Raw genomic sequence first — 18,869 nt, 5'->3', positions numbered from 1 at the left:
TTTCTGATAACTGGGACTGTCTGTTTAGCTTTGGAGCAGCCATGAAATCTATGACCTCAGTCCACCAATACTGTGCTTTTTCGGTGCTTTTTTGCCATGATGGGAGTGGAACTTCTAAGCTCTTCACATGTCAATTGGAAGCTGGAATTCTCGGTTATTAGAACTCAGACTTGCTTTAGTATTTTTAAGAGATTAGAATACGTGAGGGTTTGAGGATAAAACTAAATTATTATTATTTTTTTTTCCTGAGACAGGGCTGTCCTGGAACTCACTATGTACACTAGGCAAACTCAGAGATCCACCTGCCTCTGATCCCAGTGGGGGTATAAAAGGTATATTTCAAAGATATCACACCATGTTTAGCCTGAAAACATGCCATTTTAAAGTAAATTAAACCCAAGAAATGTTATTCTCATTTCTATCAAGAGTTTTCACTTACAGCACATCTTCCCTGCTTGTGTTTATATCTATGGTTTATTTATACGGTGCTATAAGGCCTTACAGTTTACCATATGCTTGATAAATTCATTTGATTAAAGCTACTACAACCACTTGGTGAGGAGAGGGGGAAAGGTGGAGAGTTGTCTGAAGCCAGGCTGCGGTACACATGCCATCTCTGTCCAGGAGGCTGAGGCAGGAAGGCCAGACCTTATCTTTGACAGAAAAACAAGTCATAAAAGAAACGTGGCCAGTCAAAGAACTAGTAGTTCTGGTCTGTAATCTATGACAAGGTGTGGGTTGGTGGAGAATGCTAATTCCACCATTTAGACAGGCAGGTAGGAGGATGAGCTTAGCGAACAACAAAAGCAGCAACACAGCAGTAACTAAGCAAATTAGTAAGTGCTGTCCCAAGGGTGAGGAAAGGTTTGTGTTCTCAATGAAAAGGTATTCACTGAGTCAGAGGTGAAGCCATGGTCATTTTAAGAACCAGGAAATTTGGCAGGCTTTGCTCTAGTGTGGACACAGAATACAATTTTGGTTATGTTGGGCCTATTTTTGAGATTAGGTTTCACTGTATAACCATGGCTCACCGGGAACTCCCTAGGTAGACTATGCCTGGAATGCAAATCTTCCTGCTTCTGCCTCCCAAGAGTTGGGATTAAAGGCTTGAACCAACACCATGAGCTTCATTAAAATTTTATTGTATACCTCAGAACTTTTCTATTCCAGTTTTCTCAGAAGTACCAATTTTCATGTTAATCTTTTTTTCCCCACCAGAGGTCTCAGGCCACACTGGCCTCAAGCTTACTACTGTAGCTGAGGCTGCCTTAAACTCCTGATCTTCCTGCCTCTACCTCCTAAGTGCTGAGATTACGGATGTGACTCACACACCTGGCTAAGTTTGTTAATTTTTAAGCTTCATTTTTCTTTCTTTGTGGCCTTGCTAATGGTTCAAAATAACAACAACAAAAGTACTGACAAATGGAAGTTGGCCTTGTCATTTAGCAGGATAACTATGCTTGGGGGAGAGGATCTGCTAAGCCTTCTCAGGGTAACTGGAATCTGGTGAGGAAGTAGCTCTTATTCTAAGGACTCCAGAGCCATTGAGATCTGCTCCTGAGTGTCTGCATAGACTCCGGTCAGCGGATTGGACTTGGTCTCTTCACACTGAAAGCTGGTGGCCTAAAGCTGCCTCTTCACCCCAAAGCGTGGATGTAGGACTTGGGAGTTTTATGTGTTCATACAAGTAGAAAGCTAATGCTTCCCTGTCAGGCTAGCTGATGCAGCGAGCAACAGTGACAAAGCCCTTCTGACCAGAGCCAAGAACTTACCATGGAGCAGCTCTGTCCCATTTTGGTGAGTCACTATTTACAGACAGAAAGAAAACCTACCACATTATACTGGGGGAAAAACCCTCTCCTTAGAGCTGGTTCTGAGTGGGAGCACAGACCTTTCTACTCTCACCATTGTCACTGTAGTGGGGAAAGGTGAATATTTACTACTGAAGTAAGCACCAGTATCAATGTCATTGCTTCATAGCACCCTGTAAGCTTACTTCCTGTTATAAAACAATTTTTTACATCTTAAAATGTAAAACTTTTAAACATTTTTCTAAACTTAAATAGAGAAAAAAATAATTGTCCTTTATCAGTTTATGACAAAACTTTCCCTGTCTACTGGGAAACAACATGATATAATTCTTAGTTAAAACAGCCTTTTCCCACATGAGGTTCATCATTTACCCTTTTGGCTTCCTTTCCCCTTCTGTCCTAGTTCTGCCCTATCATTTTCAGAGTAATTAATCAACTTAGTCTAAAGAGCTTTCTTTCCTTTCCTTTCTTTCCTTTTCTTTTCTTTCCTTCTTTCTAAAGAAAATATAAGTAAATATGAAGCAACCCACTAACATCAGCATGAATCATAACCAAGAGACAAGGAAAAGTTTGCATACAAGAGCTGACTCTAGGGGCTTCTGACCACTATGTTTCTAGTTACCCGCATACCCAAAGCAAAACTCAGAGTACAACTGGTGAGCTCCTAAGCACAGCAAATTTTGCTCTTTCCTTACAGCTGACCATTTTTAGTAACTTCAATGAAAACAAAGAACTATTTCCTTTCCACATGGATAAAGCTATTGAGCTACCTCCCTTTCTGTTTCTCTCCAGATGGAATTAAAATTCGTTTCTAACTAGTAATACTTCTTTCCCCAGGTTTCTACTGAAGGATGCCCCCAGCCACACCAGTTCTCCTAAATTTGCCTTCCTAATACATCACTCTTAGGTGAAACAAAGCAAAACCGTACCATTCTCAGGTCAAATATATCTAGCCCAAAACACTGAGCCCGCCAAAAGTTAGAAAAATACAGTCATAATAACATTCATGTAATAAAGGAGGAAACATTCAATCTTCATTTTAAAAAGAAGCTGGATTCAGTCCTTTAGGTGTGCTGTATTACGCACACTGTGTGTATGTGTTTGGTGCACATGGAGATCAAAAGAGGGCATTGGGTCCCCTAGGATTGGAGTTACAATGGCTATTAACCACATTTGGGTGCTGGGAATTAAACCCTAGTCCTCTGCAACAACTACCAGTGCTGTTAACCTGAGCCATCTTTCCAGCCCTCAATGTTCATGTTTTGTACATAATCAAAATACTTGTGTAATGTATGAAATCAAATAACTCTATCAGGCACCTTGTTGGCCTACATTATTGGTCTGAGAGATGCAAGATCACCAAGGACTTTATGAATTAAACAAAAGGTCTATAGTGGAAATAAGGTCTTAATCATAGGCATATCAATTTAAAGATGGTTGACTGTTCAATATGGTGCATACTCATGAAAATAACTCCCCTCTCCACTTTACACCAGGCAGTATGAACAGACCCGAGACCTCAGTCTCTTTCTCTTCAATGATGCACTGCTTATTACCAGTCGGAGCACATCTCATACTCCATTTGAAAGGACTTCTAAAACAACCTACCAGTTCATTACATCAGTGCCCCTTCCCAGGATGCTCATAGAAGACATTCCAGACTCCAAATGTATGTATTTTCTTTCATGAGAAAAGTGCATACAAAATTTATTAACTATAAAAATATCCAAGTAGGGGAAAGGCTGGAACAATTTGCCAGTCTGTAAATAATTACCAATACTAGGATTTCATTAACTTGCCTTTAAAGAAACAAAAGCTGGCATTACCAGACCTTTACCTCAGACAATAGAAAAACAGCTTAGTCAGCAGTAAACAAGGGTCACATCATCTGAAGGGTTCTGTAAGACTCTTATACTGTCTGAAGATGCTACAGGCTTGGGTCACAATTTCAGGTATCTATCTATCTATCTATCTATCTATCTATCTATCTATCTATCTATCACCTATGCATCTATCATTATCACTAGCAGTACTGGAGATTGAATCTAGAGCCTCATACATGCTAAGCAAGTACTCTACTGAGCTACAGTCCCAGCCCTTTTATCTATCACTATTCTATTCTAGTAGGACTAAGTACTCATTCCAGACTTCCAGACATTCTGGGTATTAGCCCTCTGTCAGATAAAGGGTGAAGATGTTTTTCAAATCTGTAGGTTGTTGTTTTGTTCTAATGACAGTGTCCTTTGCTTTCAGAAGCTCTTCGGTTTCATGAGATCCTATTTATTGATTGTTGATCTTAGAGCCTATGCTGTGGGTGTTCTGTTCAGGAAGTTGTCTCCTGGGCCAATGAATTCAAGGCCCTTCCCCACTTTTTCTTCTAACAGGTTTAGCATGTCTGGTTTTATGTTGAGGTCTTTGATCCACTTGGACTTTAGTTTTGTGAAGGGTGATAAGTATGGATCTATTTGCATTTTTCTACATGTAGTTAGACCATCACCATTTGTAGAAGATGCTGTCTTTTTTCCATTGTATGGTTTTGGCATCTTTGTAAAAAGTCAGGTGTCCTTAAGTGTGTGGGTTTATTTCAGGGTCTTCTATTCGATTCCATTGATCCACCAGTTGGTTTCTATGCCAGTACCATGCCCTATTTTACTACTGTTGCTCTATAGTACAACTTGAGATCAGGGATAGAGATACCTTCAGATTTTTATTGTAGAGGATTGTTCTTAGCAATTTTGGGTTTCATGTTATTCCATATGAAGTAGAAAATTTTTCTTTGAAGGTCTGTAAAGAGTTGTGTTGGTAATTTGATGAAATTACATTGAATCTGTAGACTGACTGCTTTTGGTAAGATGGTTATTTTTACTATGTTAATCCTGTCAAGCCATGAGCATGGGAGATCTTTCCATCTTCTGATATCTTCTTCTATTTCTTTCGAGACTGGAATTTTTTTTTTCACACAAGTCTTTGACTTGCTTGGTTAGTCACACCAGGGTATTTTATGTCCTTTGTGGCAATTGTGAAGGGTATTGTTTCCCTAATTTCTTTCTCAGCCCATTTGTCTTTTGTATACAGGAGGGCTACTGATTTTCTTTTTTAGTTAATTTTGTATCCAGCCACTTTGATAAAGGTATATTTGTACTCATTTTGAATCCTTGATTGTAGGTTTTAAAAAAAATTCTAAGATTAGCTAGTCAAGTCTTGAATTTAAAACTTTTTTTTTTCATTGTTGCCTGTGAAGATTAAAGATTAGTGTAGTTCCAGTGAAACACTGCTAGGCCATGGTATACTTTAAACAGATGAAAAAAAATTATGTATCTTAAATGTTTTCACAGATGTCAAGAATGCATTTATTCTTCAAGGTTCAAAACATGAATGGATCTGTGCTACTGAGGTGGAGGATGATAAATTCCTTTGGTTGTCAGTACTCCAACATACAATCAGAAGCAGTATGAAGTAAGACTGGATTCAAAGAACACAGTATCCTTGGAAAGTCAGATAATGTATATTTTGTGCTTCAGAACATCTAGTGAGAAGCACACAGATATTTGTCATGGCTAATAAGGAGATGAGAGAGCTAGGACGGCCTGTGAAGTTCCTTCCAAATTTTAAAATCCATGATAAAGCATGGTGTAATGTATAAAAACAATGAGTTTAAAATTTTGAACTGTATCTTGTGGTAACTACTGCTCATAAGCATTACTTAAGACAATTTGATACGATGAGTAACAAGAAAAAAACATATTGTATAGGTTTTTAACAAACGTGTAATAAAAAAAACCAGAATGAACAATGTTTCTTTCATGAGCACTCTAAAAAATTACTTCAATTTGTGATTCACCAGTCAGCTTCAACCTTTTCATGAAACAATTACTGATTTTAAGGGTATGCCTAAGAAGTAAAAACGGTAGTTTTCTCAAGCACTTGTCAAATACATTCTTAATTTGAATATACTCCTTTAAAAAACATTAGAATCTGCTATTTCAAAGTACTAAAAAGTTTGGTGCGTTTTGTTTTTAATTCTTAAGTAATTTTTTGCTTAAAGACAATATTCTTAGATCTTCCAAATAACCTTCTTCTCTTTTTTTTTTAAAACAATACTAAATTAGAAAGATAGTGGTGGGAGACTCCAACTTTTAAATAATAAAAATTAATGAATGGGACTGGAGATACAGCTTACTGGTTAAGATCACTGGCTGTTCCTAACCCAGATTCAATTGTTAGAACCCACATGGCAGATTACAATCTGTAACTCCAGTTCTAGAATTGGTATTCTTTTTGCCTCCATGGTTAACAGGTATGGATGTATAGTACAAAGAAATACATGCAGGCAAAACACCTACACATAAAAAATTAAAATAAACAATCTGTAAAAATTCATGGAAATCACTGAATTTCAGACTCAGGGCCTGAAAACTCCTGAAATGGAATGGAACTAACTGAATGCCTGCTCCCTAAGGACTAGCTTTCGTGGTAACAGAAAGCAATCTTCCAAAGGAGGGAAGCAACCAACAGTTCTACCTAGCTATGATGTTCTTTGAAATACCATAACCAGCATGGCATACCCCTAAGAGTGCAGCAGTGGCACACAAACCTTGGCAGTAAACAACAGCCCTCTGATTGGACTGAAGACCATCTTTAAAAAAAAATCAGGCCTGGTACTGGAAGCCTAGCCAACTACTCCAGAGCTAGTGAAGTCTTGGATCCTGGAGGAGAATCTACAACCATAACTTTACTAAACCAGAATAATCCCTAACTATATTCTAAATATTTGTCCCTATACACACATAAGTGTTGTCCTTATCCCTCAACAAGGAACCCCTTCTTTGCAACAGACGAATTGCAGGAAAACAAAACCACTCAAAAAGCAGATCTGTGGTACCCGGTCTCAATGGATTCACCCAGAACCTAAGGCCCTGGGAGCATTAGGGGGCTGGAGGTTTTAAGAGTCAAGAGGATTAGGAGGTTTTTGTGAGACTGTTGTCTCCTAGTAATGTCAGAAGCTACACCCAAAAAGTCTCACCAACATGACAGCCTAAACATGAGCTGAACAAGGACAGCTACAATAAAAATGCCAATGTGCCTAAAGCCTATCCCAAGAACTATGGACAACCAAGGAAGAGTGCTGAGAGTGAAAAAATAGAGTTCCTCAGGGAGGAGCACACCAATTGGTCATCCGATACCAAATGGTCAGCCCTAAAAACCTGCATACTAGTAACATTTACAGACTGAGCAGGCTCTAGTTATGCATTTAGGGATTACTGTACATAACAACACTAATGAAAAAGAGACCGTAAATTTGAATGAGTGGAAGAAGGGGGTATATGTGAGGGTTTGGAAGAAGGAAAAGCTAGGGAGAAATGGTATAATTATATCATAATCAAAAAAACTACAAGAAGTAGCTGGGCATGTATTACATGTCTTTAATCCCAGCACTCTGGAGGCAGAGGCAGGAAGATCTCTGTAAATTCTAGGGCAGCCAGAGATACAAATACCTTGTTTCAACAGTAAATAAGCAAGTAAATAAAAAAAGTTTAAAAAAATAATGGGAATCCAGCTAAAAAGTGCTCGTGATGAAATTTACTTAAGTAACTGTATCCTTTTGCATAGTTAAGTGACTGGAGAAAGCTAGACGCAGTAACTGGGATTAGGCTGTTGCTCTCCTTTTTCTTTCATAATGTGTTGTGGTTATTAAGTCCACTGATACAGTGTAGGACTGTGAACTTTTTTACATTTCAGTACTGAAAATATTTCTTATTCTTAAAAGTATAAATCCTGGCTAAAATACAAATTAAATATTTCATTTTATTATTAAAGCAAAAATTCCACTTCTGTTTCTATTATGATGGCTCTGTATAAAGCTTAAGACTTATACAGTAACCATTAAAGGAACATCTATTAGTAGTTAGCAGTGACTGCAAACTGATAAATATTACCTAAATGTATCTATCATATGCTATAAAACAAACCTTAAGATAGTACATTATTCTGACAGGGGCGGGTACACTCCAGAGAGTTTAACAGCAAAACCTACATATATGGAAAAGAGTTGATGGCAACCTAGAAATCTTAAGTAACCAGGTCTCATGTGAACTGATATCTTAGAAGCTGAAAAACATTACTTGAAAATGCTATTTGTGAAACTTCAGTGTGTGCTTGAACAAGTGTATGTAGAAGACAAAGGATAGCTTTGAGTGTCATTCCTCAGGCATCTTTTACCTTAAAAAAATAAAAATAAAAAAGACTGGGTCTTTTACTGACCAGAGAACCTGAGAGACCTGTCTGTCTAGCCTCCCATTGGTGGGATTACAAGCACACCACCATGCCTGGTTTTAGAAACACACCACAACAAAAGCTGGTCATAGTGGTGCACACCTTTAATCCTAGCACTCAGGGAGGCAGAAGCAGTCAAATCTCTGTAAGCTCAAGGCCAGCCTAGTCTACAAAGCAAATCCAGAAGAGCCAGGACTACACAGAAACTCTGTCTTGAAAAACAAGACCACACCAACCAGCCAGCCAACCAACCAACCAACTAACCAGAATTCTGTGGATTACACTCAGGTCCTGTTACTAACAAGACAAGCACTCACCAAACTGAAGTGGGCCCCATCCACTGTAAAACTGCTTGACAGTTAGCGCTTTAGTCGTGCAAAAGCAGGGCTTTCAAATGGCTCTTTCCACTCTTTATGTATTGGTTTTATCCTTTCCCTTCACCTCGAGAGGACAATGAAGAAAAAGCTGTCTTCATAGTTCATAACCATTCCTGCTGAATTAAACTCTTAAATAAGCAGACAGAAAAATCCCAAGTCACTGTGAAATTGGTCAAGAAACACATAGGCCCTGACCCTGAGTTGTCACATGAAACAAGTTTTCAGTATTTCCAGATTTCTGAAGAATGTTTACTAAGGCCCTGAGGAAGGGAAGTAGCTTTTGAGAAAACACATCGGGCTCTCAAATAAAACACCAAGTAGGAGCTCATCTTAAACCCTTTATAGAATACAGACTCTGTAGAGAGAGACGCTGACAAAGATCTCTTGAGTTTGTGCTTAATGTGAACCCCCTTCTGTAAATCCAGTCTCGGGATGGTTTGGCTACATAAATTCGAGGAGGTGACAGTGAGGGACACCAACAAACACAATGTTTCCTCCAGAAAAAGTCCTCCTGACCCTTTTATTGAAATTAAAAAATAAAAGATACTTAAATACAATGGTGAACATAGAGGGCAAAACAGAATCATAAAATTTAATGTTCAATTAAGCAGTGAGCTGAATGTTTGGGTTTCCAAATAGGCTCTGAACCCAAAACTGCTTAAAAATGGGCATGTTCACAGTTAACGGCAATTGGCTTAGAGGTGAGAGAACGGTCGGAGTTGTTCCAGTTGAACTTCCAGGGAAATTCTCTCCTCAAGAACATCCTGAAAAAGATGCAAAGTCCAAGTTACATTTAAAGTAGATAGAAAACTGACACTAGTTCTGTTTTATGATTACAACTGTATTTGTCAAGAAAAAGAGACAGTGATTTATACATAATTTATTTGTAAATATATTTCACTTTAGAAAGGCAATTTATATAATCGTAATAGAAAAACATGATCTTACTAAATCTAAGTCATTTCTCATGACAGAGCCAGGTAAAAAAGTATTTTTAGGTTAATTGTTAGAAAAGCCAGTAATTGTAGCGGGTATTATTACAAATATTTTTAATAAAGTCTTAAATGTGTATGAATTTGTTAGCATGAATTCTTTCTTCTGGTGGTGGTACCTGATCCAAGATCTCATTATGAAATTCAGTTCTACAAAGAAAAGATTTTAGTCTATCAGATCTCATCAGGAGTGGCTGCATTGTCATCTTCTGTGGCCTGGTAAGGCTGTTCCCCCCTCAGGGGGAGGTGATCAAAGAACAGGCCAATCAGATTATGTCAGAGGCAGTCCCTCTTCTCATTACTATGGAACCCACTTGGACACTAAACTGCCATGGGCTACATCTGTACAGGGGTTCTAGGTTATCTTCACGCATGGTCCTTGGTTGGAGTATGAGTCTCTTGGAAGACCCCCGTGTTCAAATTTCTGGTTCTGTTGCTCTCCTTGTGGAGTTCCTGTCCTCTCCAGATTTTACTATTTCCCACTTCTTACATAAGATTCCATGCACCAGAAGGAAGGAGAGGAGGACCTCCCCTATCAGTGGACTTGGGGAGGGGCATGCTTGAAGAAGGAGGTGGAAGAGTGGGATCGGGAGGGGAGGAGGTAGGGGCTTATAGGGGGATACAAAGTGAAGAAAGTATAATTAATAAAAATAAAATTAAAAAAAAAAGATTTATTTTGCATTCAAGTCTTTCAAATTATCATTGTTATTAATATTAACAGTAATAAACAGAAAGAGAGTGGGGGAAGAGAGAAAGAGAGAGACTGTATGTGTGTACGCACACATGCCACAGCCTGTATGGAGAGGCTAGAGAACCGTCGGGAGTCAGTTCTCGCCTTGAACTCAGGTGACCAAGATTTCAGGGCAAGCACTTTCCCTGGCTAACCTACCTCTTTGGCCCATGAAACTTTACTCTGACTTAAGGTTTGCCTTCTTTTTTTCACACACAAGATGATTTCAGTGTTCTCACTCTTCGTCTTAATTAGACTGGTTTAAGTTCCTATTACTGAATCTGAGTTGTCTTTAATCAAAAGATAAACAGATAACAGCACAATTGCATCAAGTCCACTTTTCTTCTCCAAATTTCTTCATGAAGTTAGCAAAGTTATAGGAATAGTGATGTCTTATATATGCAGGATAAAATAATGTACATACACTAGAATTCTGTTGAGAAATTCCTTTAGTATCAAAAGATTCAATGGATTACACAACATTTTAGCTACAACAAGCTTCTTCTTCAACAAAGTTTCACATATTGGCAAGAGCTGTTGGATCAGCTTCAATTTCCCCAAAACTGAGATGTGCAGCATTAATGAAACTAAGATTCAGAAATGACATTACCTTTAATTGTTGTTGCAATTCACTATTCAGCCTGGCCAGAACAGTGTTTGTTTCCTTATTCCGTCTAATCGATGCCTGGATAGCCTTCTTGTCTTTTCCCACAGATCTGAGAAGACACAGGAGCAAAAACACCCTTCATTTCTTTCCTGTCATTAACCTTTTTCTGCCCTGACTTTCAAGCACAGAAAAGAAACTTCTTAGCAGAGCTCAATGTCGCTTGCTGTTTCAATGGTAACCAAGAAGATATAAGCTTCTGAAGCCCACGATCACAGCTGTTATTTTCATTACTGCAATTATTCTGTCAAATTCATGAAGTGCTTAGTTTGGACCAAGCACTTATAGGCTCTTTCTATAACAGCCAGGCAATGAATCTTCTCAGCTTTGTGGCCATACTATTCCTGCTATGTGCATTTTTTTCTTTCTCTTTTCTTAGAAATGTAAAAGCTGGGCCAGCATGAAGGTCCAGGTAGTAAGGGCACTCACTTGCCACACAGACATGATGACCCCAGTCTGATCCCCAGAACCAACATGAAAGGAGCTCCAACTCCCAAAAGTAGCCTGCTGACCTCCACATGCATGGCATGAGTATGGAAGCCAGGGGACAACTTGTGAAGCTGCTTCTCTCCTTCCACCACATGGGGCCTGGGTTTCAACTAAGAACTTCTGTTTAACTAAAGAACTAGCCTGTTTCTTTCTGTCTGATATTTTTATTGTGCTTTTATTGTTAATAATTAAATGTACTGAGGAATAACTTAGATTACCTGGGAATTGAAGGCTGTGATGCAAGAACAGCAGCTAAGACACCTGTCTTCTGTGTATGCTCATCGACATCTGGCCGTAATTCATCTTCTGATTTCAACCTTCTTCGAACAGGCTTTGGTGGTGGAGCCAGAGGTGTTGTGCCTTTGCTCTAAAAGATAAGAGAAATGAGCATTCTGAGTGATAGTTATGCCTAATTAGCATTTTGCTAACACCAACTGCCTTTTTAAAGCCACTTGCTATTAAAAAAGGAGGTTACTCATCTTATTTTAAAATAATTTATGTATCTGTGGCAACAGTTAAGGAAAAACAGGAGTGAATGCTTATCACCACATAGCCCAGGCAGGGCTCGTGACCCTCTTGCTTCAGCCTCCTTGGGGCTGGACTGAAGATGTGCATGTCGACCACACCTGGCTTAGCTATTGTTATTTCTAACAGGCATCTTGGCAGAGCCTTACACACACAAAACTGTCCACATTATAAAAAGACTTTTCATACCACATTGGCAGGAACATTAGCAGCTGTCTTTTCTTCAATTTTACTGTCTGTTTGGGCGACCCGAAGAGAGCTTGCGGGGTCAGAAGCTTTTTCAGCCTAGGGATGAATGTAGTATCTCATTACTATATAATTCTATGTAGTTATGCACAGAACATGTAAGAGAGTAAGATGTTAGGAGCTGTCCATTCTGATAGAAAATCTGAGGTGAGTCTGAGACACCCTGCCAGATGAATTTCTCTAGCACTGAAGTTGGAGAACAATAGCTGAGAGCAGGAAAGAGAAGAGATGCAGCTGTGGCACAGAACCTCCAGCTGGCTGCTGAGAGGTCGGTGACTGCGAAGTCACAGAGGAAAGAAATGATAGTCCCCTGGCACATTCACTTCTGCCCCAAGGCCATGACAGCCTTTCTACATATAGTCAACTCCCCTAGTAGGCAGGGGAGCTTAGGGTTTGCCAATAAGAGCTTCCCTGTGGGTCAGACCCATGAAACCTTTAGGTGATGCCGGTCAGATTAACATGTTGCAACAGCTGAAGCAATGAGGATGGGGATGTCAATATTACTTTTCTCCTTCCAACTCCATATACACATTTTCAAAAATGTAAATCAGAGATTTGTACAGCCAATGCCATTAGATTTCTTACCACAAAAACTAAGCTTTCCTGAAAGAGTGTATGAAGACTAAGTTTTAGCATGGTATTGTTTTTGACAGTGTGCGTGTGTGTGCTGCTGAAGTGTGCAGATTTTGTAACCATGGTCTCTTTCTTATTCTATGGACATCTTCATCAATTCACACTAACTTCCCAGAGTAGCATGAAGGACACGTGTGTTGTCACACCCACCCCTGGGCCTAACATCTGAATCTTGCTAAATATTGTCCTGCAACTATCAGATGTTAGAGGCCAATAAAGTAGCTGAGCAGTATAAATCAAGGGAATACATATCCCCCAAAAGAGGCAGCAGCAGGTGTTTTACTCACTGCTGCCTCTGCTAATTTAATCTGCTTTTTCAAGAGTCCTCTTTACACTATATGGGAGAAGACTGTCACAAATTAGGTGAACTCTAGAACACTCACTGGCAAGACCTCAGGATGTTTCTCGGCTTCATTGTCTTGCTCTTCAGAGACATTTGATGCAGCAAATACTTCAAACTGGCTGAAATCTGCAAAATTTGGTTGTTCTGGTATCTGCTGAGGTGAGGTACTAGTGTGACTTATTAGACCATCAGCATCCACTGGGCGATGCACAGAGGGACCGGGTGCCTGTACAATGGGTTAGAACAAAGGAACAAGCATTTTATTAGCATCACCAGCATCACAGTGTGGCCTTCTTCATATGGTAGGACATGATAGCAAATATCTCAGATGTTTGTTCACAATCATCAATCTGCATTGAACTTGGCTTTCTATAAGCCTAAGATGCCAAGCTACTCTATGTCTCTGTGGATGCCATTCTTTTTCTTTGGAATGCCCTTTCTGCAGCAAGTAACTCTTTGTCTTCTGGTTCTTAATTCTTTCATTTCACTTGTATCTTCTCAATACGCTCTTTAACTTTTACCAACCACCAAGGCTGTCCCCAAGTATTCTATAAATATGTCTACTGCAGCACTTCAGTTCTGTCTCAGAAAGGATGCAACTATCCAGGGAGCTACAGTGGATTCTGTCTATGAGTCAGTGCTGGACCCAGGACATTATTAGACATCTCCATCTCCTAGCTTACTGTTCTTCTGCTGAACCCTTTAGGACAGCATTATTTGTTTCTTAGTAACCCAAATTATTGAAATCCTTACCTTCTAAAATATACTGACTTAAGTGCCAACCTCAGAGATATTTATAAATAGAACAAAGGGTCTAAGGCACAAACTCATCCCAAGGACTCCAATAACTGACATTTTAAACCAGAATACTGGAAAATTACCTGTGAGGGCTGAGGTCTGGGAGGCACTGCAGGAGGATGGGCAACAACTCCAGTTTGTTGTTGGCCTGTGAGAATATATGAACCACTTTAGTGATTACGTAATTATTTTACTGTAGAAGAAACAGGTAAATGACCACATGATAAAACACTTCTAAGAGCACTTGGTAATGTTTCAAGGGCAATTATTATCTTGTAAAATGCTCTAAATGGGGCTGAAGCTGTAGCTCACTGGTAGAGCAGTTGCCTATCATGGCTGAAGCTCTGGGTTTGATCTAGGAGAGACGGTGTCTCACACCTATAATTCTAGAACTTGGGTGGTAGAGTCAAGGGGATGAGAAGTTAGTTCAAAAGAAACTTTGGCAACAATACTGAGTTTGAGGATAGCTGGGGCCACATAAGATTGTGTTAAAACAAAACCCAAACCAAAAGCTCTACATGGGGCCTACTGGTCCAATTTCATGGCCTCTCTTCAGACCTTATTCCTCTGCTCACCTCCGCTACATGAGGGACTGCTGCCAACAAACACCTGTCTATTTCCCTAACAGTAGCCTGTTCTTGGTTTTCTCTTCCGTATTTCTCATTATTCTTTAGGTACCAGATGAAAGTGAACAATTTTAATACTTCCATATTGGCTCAAAGTTCCAATAATCTGTTGATTACTTACATTTCCCTCACTATTACAACTTTTAATCATACTGAATAAAACACCATCTCTGCTCTAGCATTTTGATTTCAATCACTATAGTTGTATAAACATGAAAAGCTTGGAGTCATGGCTTTTCTATTAGTAAATTAAGACTTATCAGTGTCCCACATCACTGACGTAATCACATCATTAAGTTTTTATGTGGCATCTCAACTTCGCTCATTTATTTATTTAACAAGCACACCTTAGTCATTAGGAAACAACATTCTCCCCACTTTAAAAAACTTTTTTATTTGATATTTTCCTTCCTATTTTATTTTATATTTTATCTTTCCCAAGATATGGTCCTTGCATAGCTTTGGCTAGCCTGGAATGAGGTCTGTAGTTGACCTTGAACTGTCCTGGCTGTCCTTGAATTCAGAGATCCGACTGCCTCTACCTCCTGAACATTGGAATCATTTGATGTCTTTAATCCACATTTACATTTTTCTTAAATCTAAAAAAACTAAAAGACATATTACGAGAAACCAAAAAAAAAAAAAAAGTTGAACCTTGGATTAACTTTAAAACAATGTATATTAATATAATTAATGACTATTATGATTCGCTAACCCTCCCTACCTGTGGTAACTGCAAAGGTCCGATTCATATCTAAGGATGATGATCTAGAATGAGAGGGCTGTGGCCTTGGAGGGGGAGGTGGTGGCGCAGTGCTATCAGGTGACGTTCCTGAATGAGACCTGCAAAATTCACCAGTCACAACTGGTTATGTTAACACTGGAGCTTGACCCTTTTTAAGCATTCATACTTGGCTGAACAGCCAAGGACCTAATTAGGATGACACTTTTTCAGGCAGTATGTATGAAGGTATTACAAATAATAAAAGCAGCACTATCTATGCTGTGTCTGAAACAGTTACTTGATGTGCCAAATAACACTTTATAAAGTCATTAACAAACTTGTAAAGCTCTGAAGTTACTGTCTACGCGACCTCATCAAGACCACAGATCAGTGATGCTTCTCATTCAACTGAAGGCAACACTAGCCTGAAGAGCTATTTTTCAGAAGAGAATCTCTACATGGTTACTTTTCAACAGCTCGAACTCAAATGTGGTAAGCTGGGACAGAATCTGGCTATACTATGAGATACTTATGTGATGTAACTAGAACTACCCACTTGGAGGTCACTACGCTAGCTCCAGGGAGTCTTTTATTCTGAAAAGGCACTCCACAATTCTGGAAAACAGATCTTCACATACGAACTCCAAAATAACTGGAAATCTAAGAAATACAGAAGAACTCCACACATCAAAGAAAGGAAACCTGGTCTTCTGACTTTCTTAGTTCCTTGGAAATCTGGGAGAAGGGTGTTCAATTCTCTCTAAGAGGCATACAGCAAAAGAATTTTCACTATATGTAAAATGTGAGAAATAAAAAAATGCTTCTATTTTATGTTTGAGCAGATGGTAAGGTTCATGCAGACAAACCTCCTCCATCTATCCTTTGCTTATGCCATGAATTGTTTGTGCCTATAAAGCTACAGGGTGAGCAGGTAGCTCCTGTTGGGCTGTGCTTTTGAGTGTTTAAAACAAAGTTTTGTTTGTACTTGCCGCAGACTTGCATGCTATCATCATGCAGACATGCAGACTTTCACTTTTCTACTGACACCAAAGGACTGTGTTAATATCTACTTCCAAGAAGTTATTAGCTCTTTTTAGACCCTTCATAAAACAAATAAAATGAAACAACACTAACAATACGGTTCCTTTTTATTTTTTAACAAGTAGAACCAAAATATTTGTCTTTTACATAACCTAATATATATTTAACAGCTTTCAGAGAGCAAATAATTTGTGCTTGGCCCTAAGTAACTTTAACTATTAAAGTGAATAAGGCGAGTTTAACAGTTTTCTTGATATAAATACTGACCTTTGACGAGTTACATTGCTCCCAATCTGCTCCGGGTCAGAAGGGAAAGAGTCTGAACTACTGTACCCATCTGCTGGTAAACAGATACTTCCTAGTTAATAACACTCATTTCTTTGCTTTCTACTCTCTCTACCACAAATGTACATAACAGATTGCTTCACTGCTTCAAAATCATAGACATTCAAAAAGTGCTGAATAGGCTAACAGCTCATTCCAGTGTTACCAACTGTAAAAATCAAAGACATCATGCATAGACACAGTAAGTTATAATCTAGGTAAAATACTTAATGAAACAGAATCACAAAAATCATCTATATCTATATCACAATTCCTTCTCAAACACAAATGTAACTATAGGCTGAATATCTCTCATATGAAAAGCTTTGGGACCAAAATGCTTCTGGTTTCTACTCCCCTCCTCAGACTTAAAGTATTTGCATAGACATGAGTTACCCAGAAAGCAGAGCCAAGTCTAAATATATACCCATTCCATATCTACCATCATGTGCACAGCCATATTTGCAGTGTGACTTTGTTTTTACTGCAATCTGTCAAGAGCTCAGGTGTGATGTCATTTCGATACCCAAAAAGTTTGGGATTCTGAAGTATTTCCTATTTTGGATTTTGAGATTACTGTTGTTCACTCTGTTTACAAAATATGATTTAAAGTAGACAATAAAATGGTTAACTGTAGACATTGAGAATGTGAATAATCATTTTCTTATTTGTATAGTAGGTATAAGTTGTTATGTAGTGGAAAACAGCTACTTTCACATAAGAGATTAGAAACAGTTTAAGAACAGGAAGCTTGTTTCTTGAAATGGTGGCACTGTGTCTGGATAAAAGGAGCTTTCTTTGCTACTGTAGCTCTTCTGCTCTCCCTTAGCTACAGAGGCAACCCTTGATTCTGTTCTCCAATGCTGTGCCATAGAGGTAAGCAAGCCCTCTACTGACTAGTCTTTTCCTACAGAGGTTACAAAGTACAGTCCCAAATCTGGCCACTAACCACCTGTACCACTCTCACTCTAGCCAAAACCACCATCTTCTTGTAACTGGATTATCACACTATCTCCTATTTCAGTGCTTGCTTGCTTTTGGACTGACAGAATGATATTTTAAAAAGGAAGGGCGGGTCCCCTGACACTCCTCCATGAAAAACTCTCTAATGACTTTTCACACCACTTACTAAGAGTGAAAAGTGTTACATATTCCCTCTACTGTTCTCTCACTTGTTACCTCTACTTACCACCTGACTCAATTCTAATGCCTGTAGACCCAAGCTTCCTACCTAAGGGCTGCACACTTGCTATTGCCTGTGTTTTAGTAATCTCTTTCCCAAAAGTCACAGAGCTGTCACTCATCTCCTTCAAATTTTAATACAAACGTTAGCTTTTAATAAAGCCTTCTTTGTTCTCATTTAAAATGACACTCTTATTCCTCTTTCCAACTTTTAAGTTCTAGCCATGAAATTAGCTTTCTTTTCACATAAGAGTTAACCCATCCAACCAAAATCACCCTTATAAAACTCAATACACACAAAGACTTGTTTACTGCTAAATCCCACTCCCTAGATTGGAACCTGGCACACAGTATCCAATTAGCATGCTGAATCAATGAATACATCCCCAAAGTTTTGTGAGAAACAGAGAAAGAAACATCAGGGGAAGAGCCCATGTAACAAACAGAGTGATGACCAACAGGTAACCTGCCTTGAAGAAGGTGACAATGACAAGGTTCAATATTCACCACACACAGGGCAACAGGTTTTGAAGAGTTATAGTCCCCTATTTAATGCAGTGAACACAGATACGGATTTCATTTCCCCAGACTTTAAATTTATTTAACAAACTCAAATGAGTGATATATTTTTCACTTACCTACTGTATTTCCAGAAGGAAATTTTACTGATGAATTGATTTTATTTTCTTCTGAAAGGTCAGATGGTTTCACAAGTAATGGGCTGGTGGGATTAGTATGATCTAATAGAGAATTAGGAGGTAACAATACAAGAGACAGACATTTCATTGATAAAATACATAAAAGATTGAATTACAATATGAGACTTTGTCTAGAAATTATGAAAGTATCATATAAAACAACACAATATTTTTAATAAAACTGAATATAAAGTTGTTTATAGAAATTTTTGTTATCTTCCACAATAGGAGATAATTTATTTGGTAACAAACCACCCAAAATCTGGGCTATAGACGATGTCAATGCTGACTTAGACAATATATTTGCCTCTGAGAAACTGACTACGCTGGAAATGGTGCTGCACACCTGCACTGCAGCAGTTGAGAGGCTAAGGCAGGAAGATCAAGGTTTGA

At 38.7% G+C, this 18,869-nt stretch overlaps 2 protein-coding genes across 2 annotated transcripts in view; one reads left to right on the top strand and one right to left on the bottom strand.

Moving 5' to 3' along the window:
• Ect2l (epithelial cell transforming 2 like) overlaps positions 1–5,573 on the top strand; it is a 76,485-nt gene extending 70,912 nt beyond the window's left edge. The window contains exons 21-22 of the mRNA XM_055602111.1: positions 3,308–3,480; positions 5,147–5,573. Coding sequence (XP_055458086.1) covers positions 3,308–3,480; positions 5,147–5,271 — 298 coding nt within the window. The 3' untranslated portion in view covers positions 5,272–5,573. The remainder of the gene's footprint in view (positions 1–3,307; positions 3,481–5,146) is intronic.
• Positions 5,574–8,951: 3,378 nt separating this feature from the next.
• Reps1 (RALBP1 associated Eps domain containing 1) overlaps positions 8,952–18,869 on the bottom strand; it is a 51,668-nt gene continuing 41,750 nt past the window's right edge. Inside the window, exons 7-15 of the mRNA XM_055602032.1 lie at positions 18,417–18,518; positions 16,540–16,609; positions 15,232–15,350; positions 13,965–14,029; positions 13,124–13,309; positions 12,051–12,146; positions 11,555–11,703; positions 10,794–10,899; positions 8,952–9,225 (exon numbers count right to left, since the gene is read on the bottom strand). Of these exons, the coding sequence (XP_055458007.1) occupies positions 9,157–9,225; positions 10,794–10,899; positions 11,555–11,703; positions 12,051–12,146; positions 13,124–13,309; positions 13,965–14,029; positions 15,232–15,350; positions 16,540–16,609; positions 18,417–18,518 (962 nt within the window). The 3' untranslated portion in view covers positions 8,952–9,156. The remainder of the gene's footprint in view (positions 9,226–10,793; positions 10,900–11,554; positions 11,704–12,050; positions 12,147–13,123; positions 13,310–13,964; positions 14,030–15,231; positions 15,351–16,539; positions 16,610–18,416; positions 18,519–18,869) is intronic.

This window comes from Psammomys obesus, unplaced genomic scaffold (genome assembly GCF_907164565.1).
Source record: "Psammomys obesus unplaced genomic scaffold, mPsaObe1.curated_primary_1811, whole genome shotgun sequence".
Taxonomy (NCBI): Eukaryota; Metazoa; Chordata; class Mammalia; order Rodentia; family Muridae; genus Psammomys; species Psammomys obesus.
The sequence above is the reverse complement of the archived record's forward strand: the minus strand, read 5'-3'. Positions and strand labels throughout refer to the sequence as shown.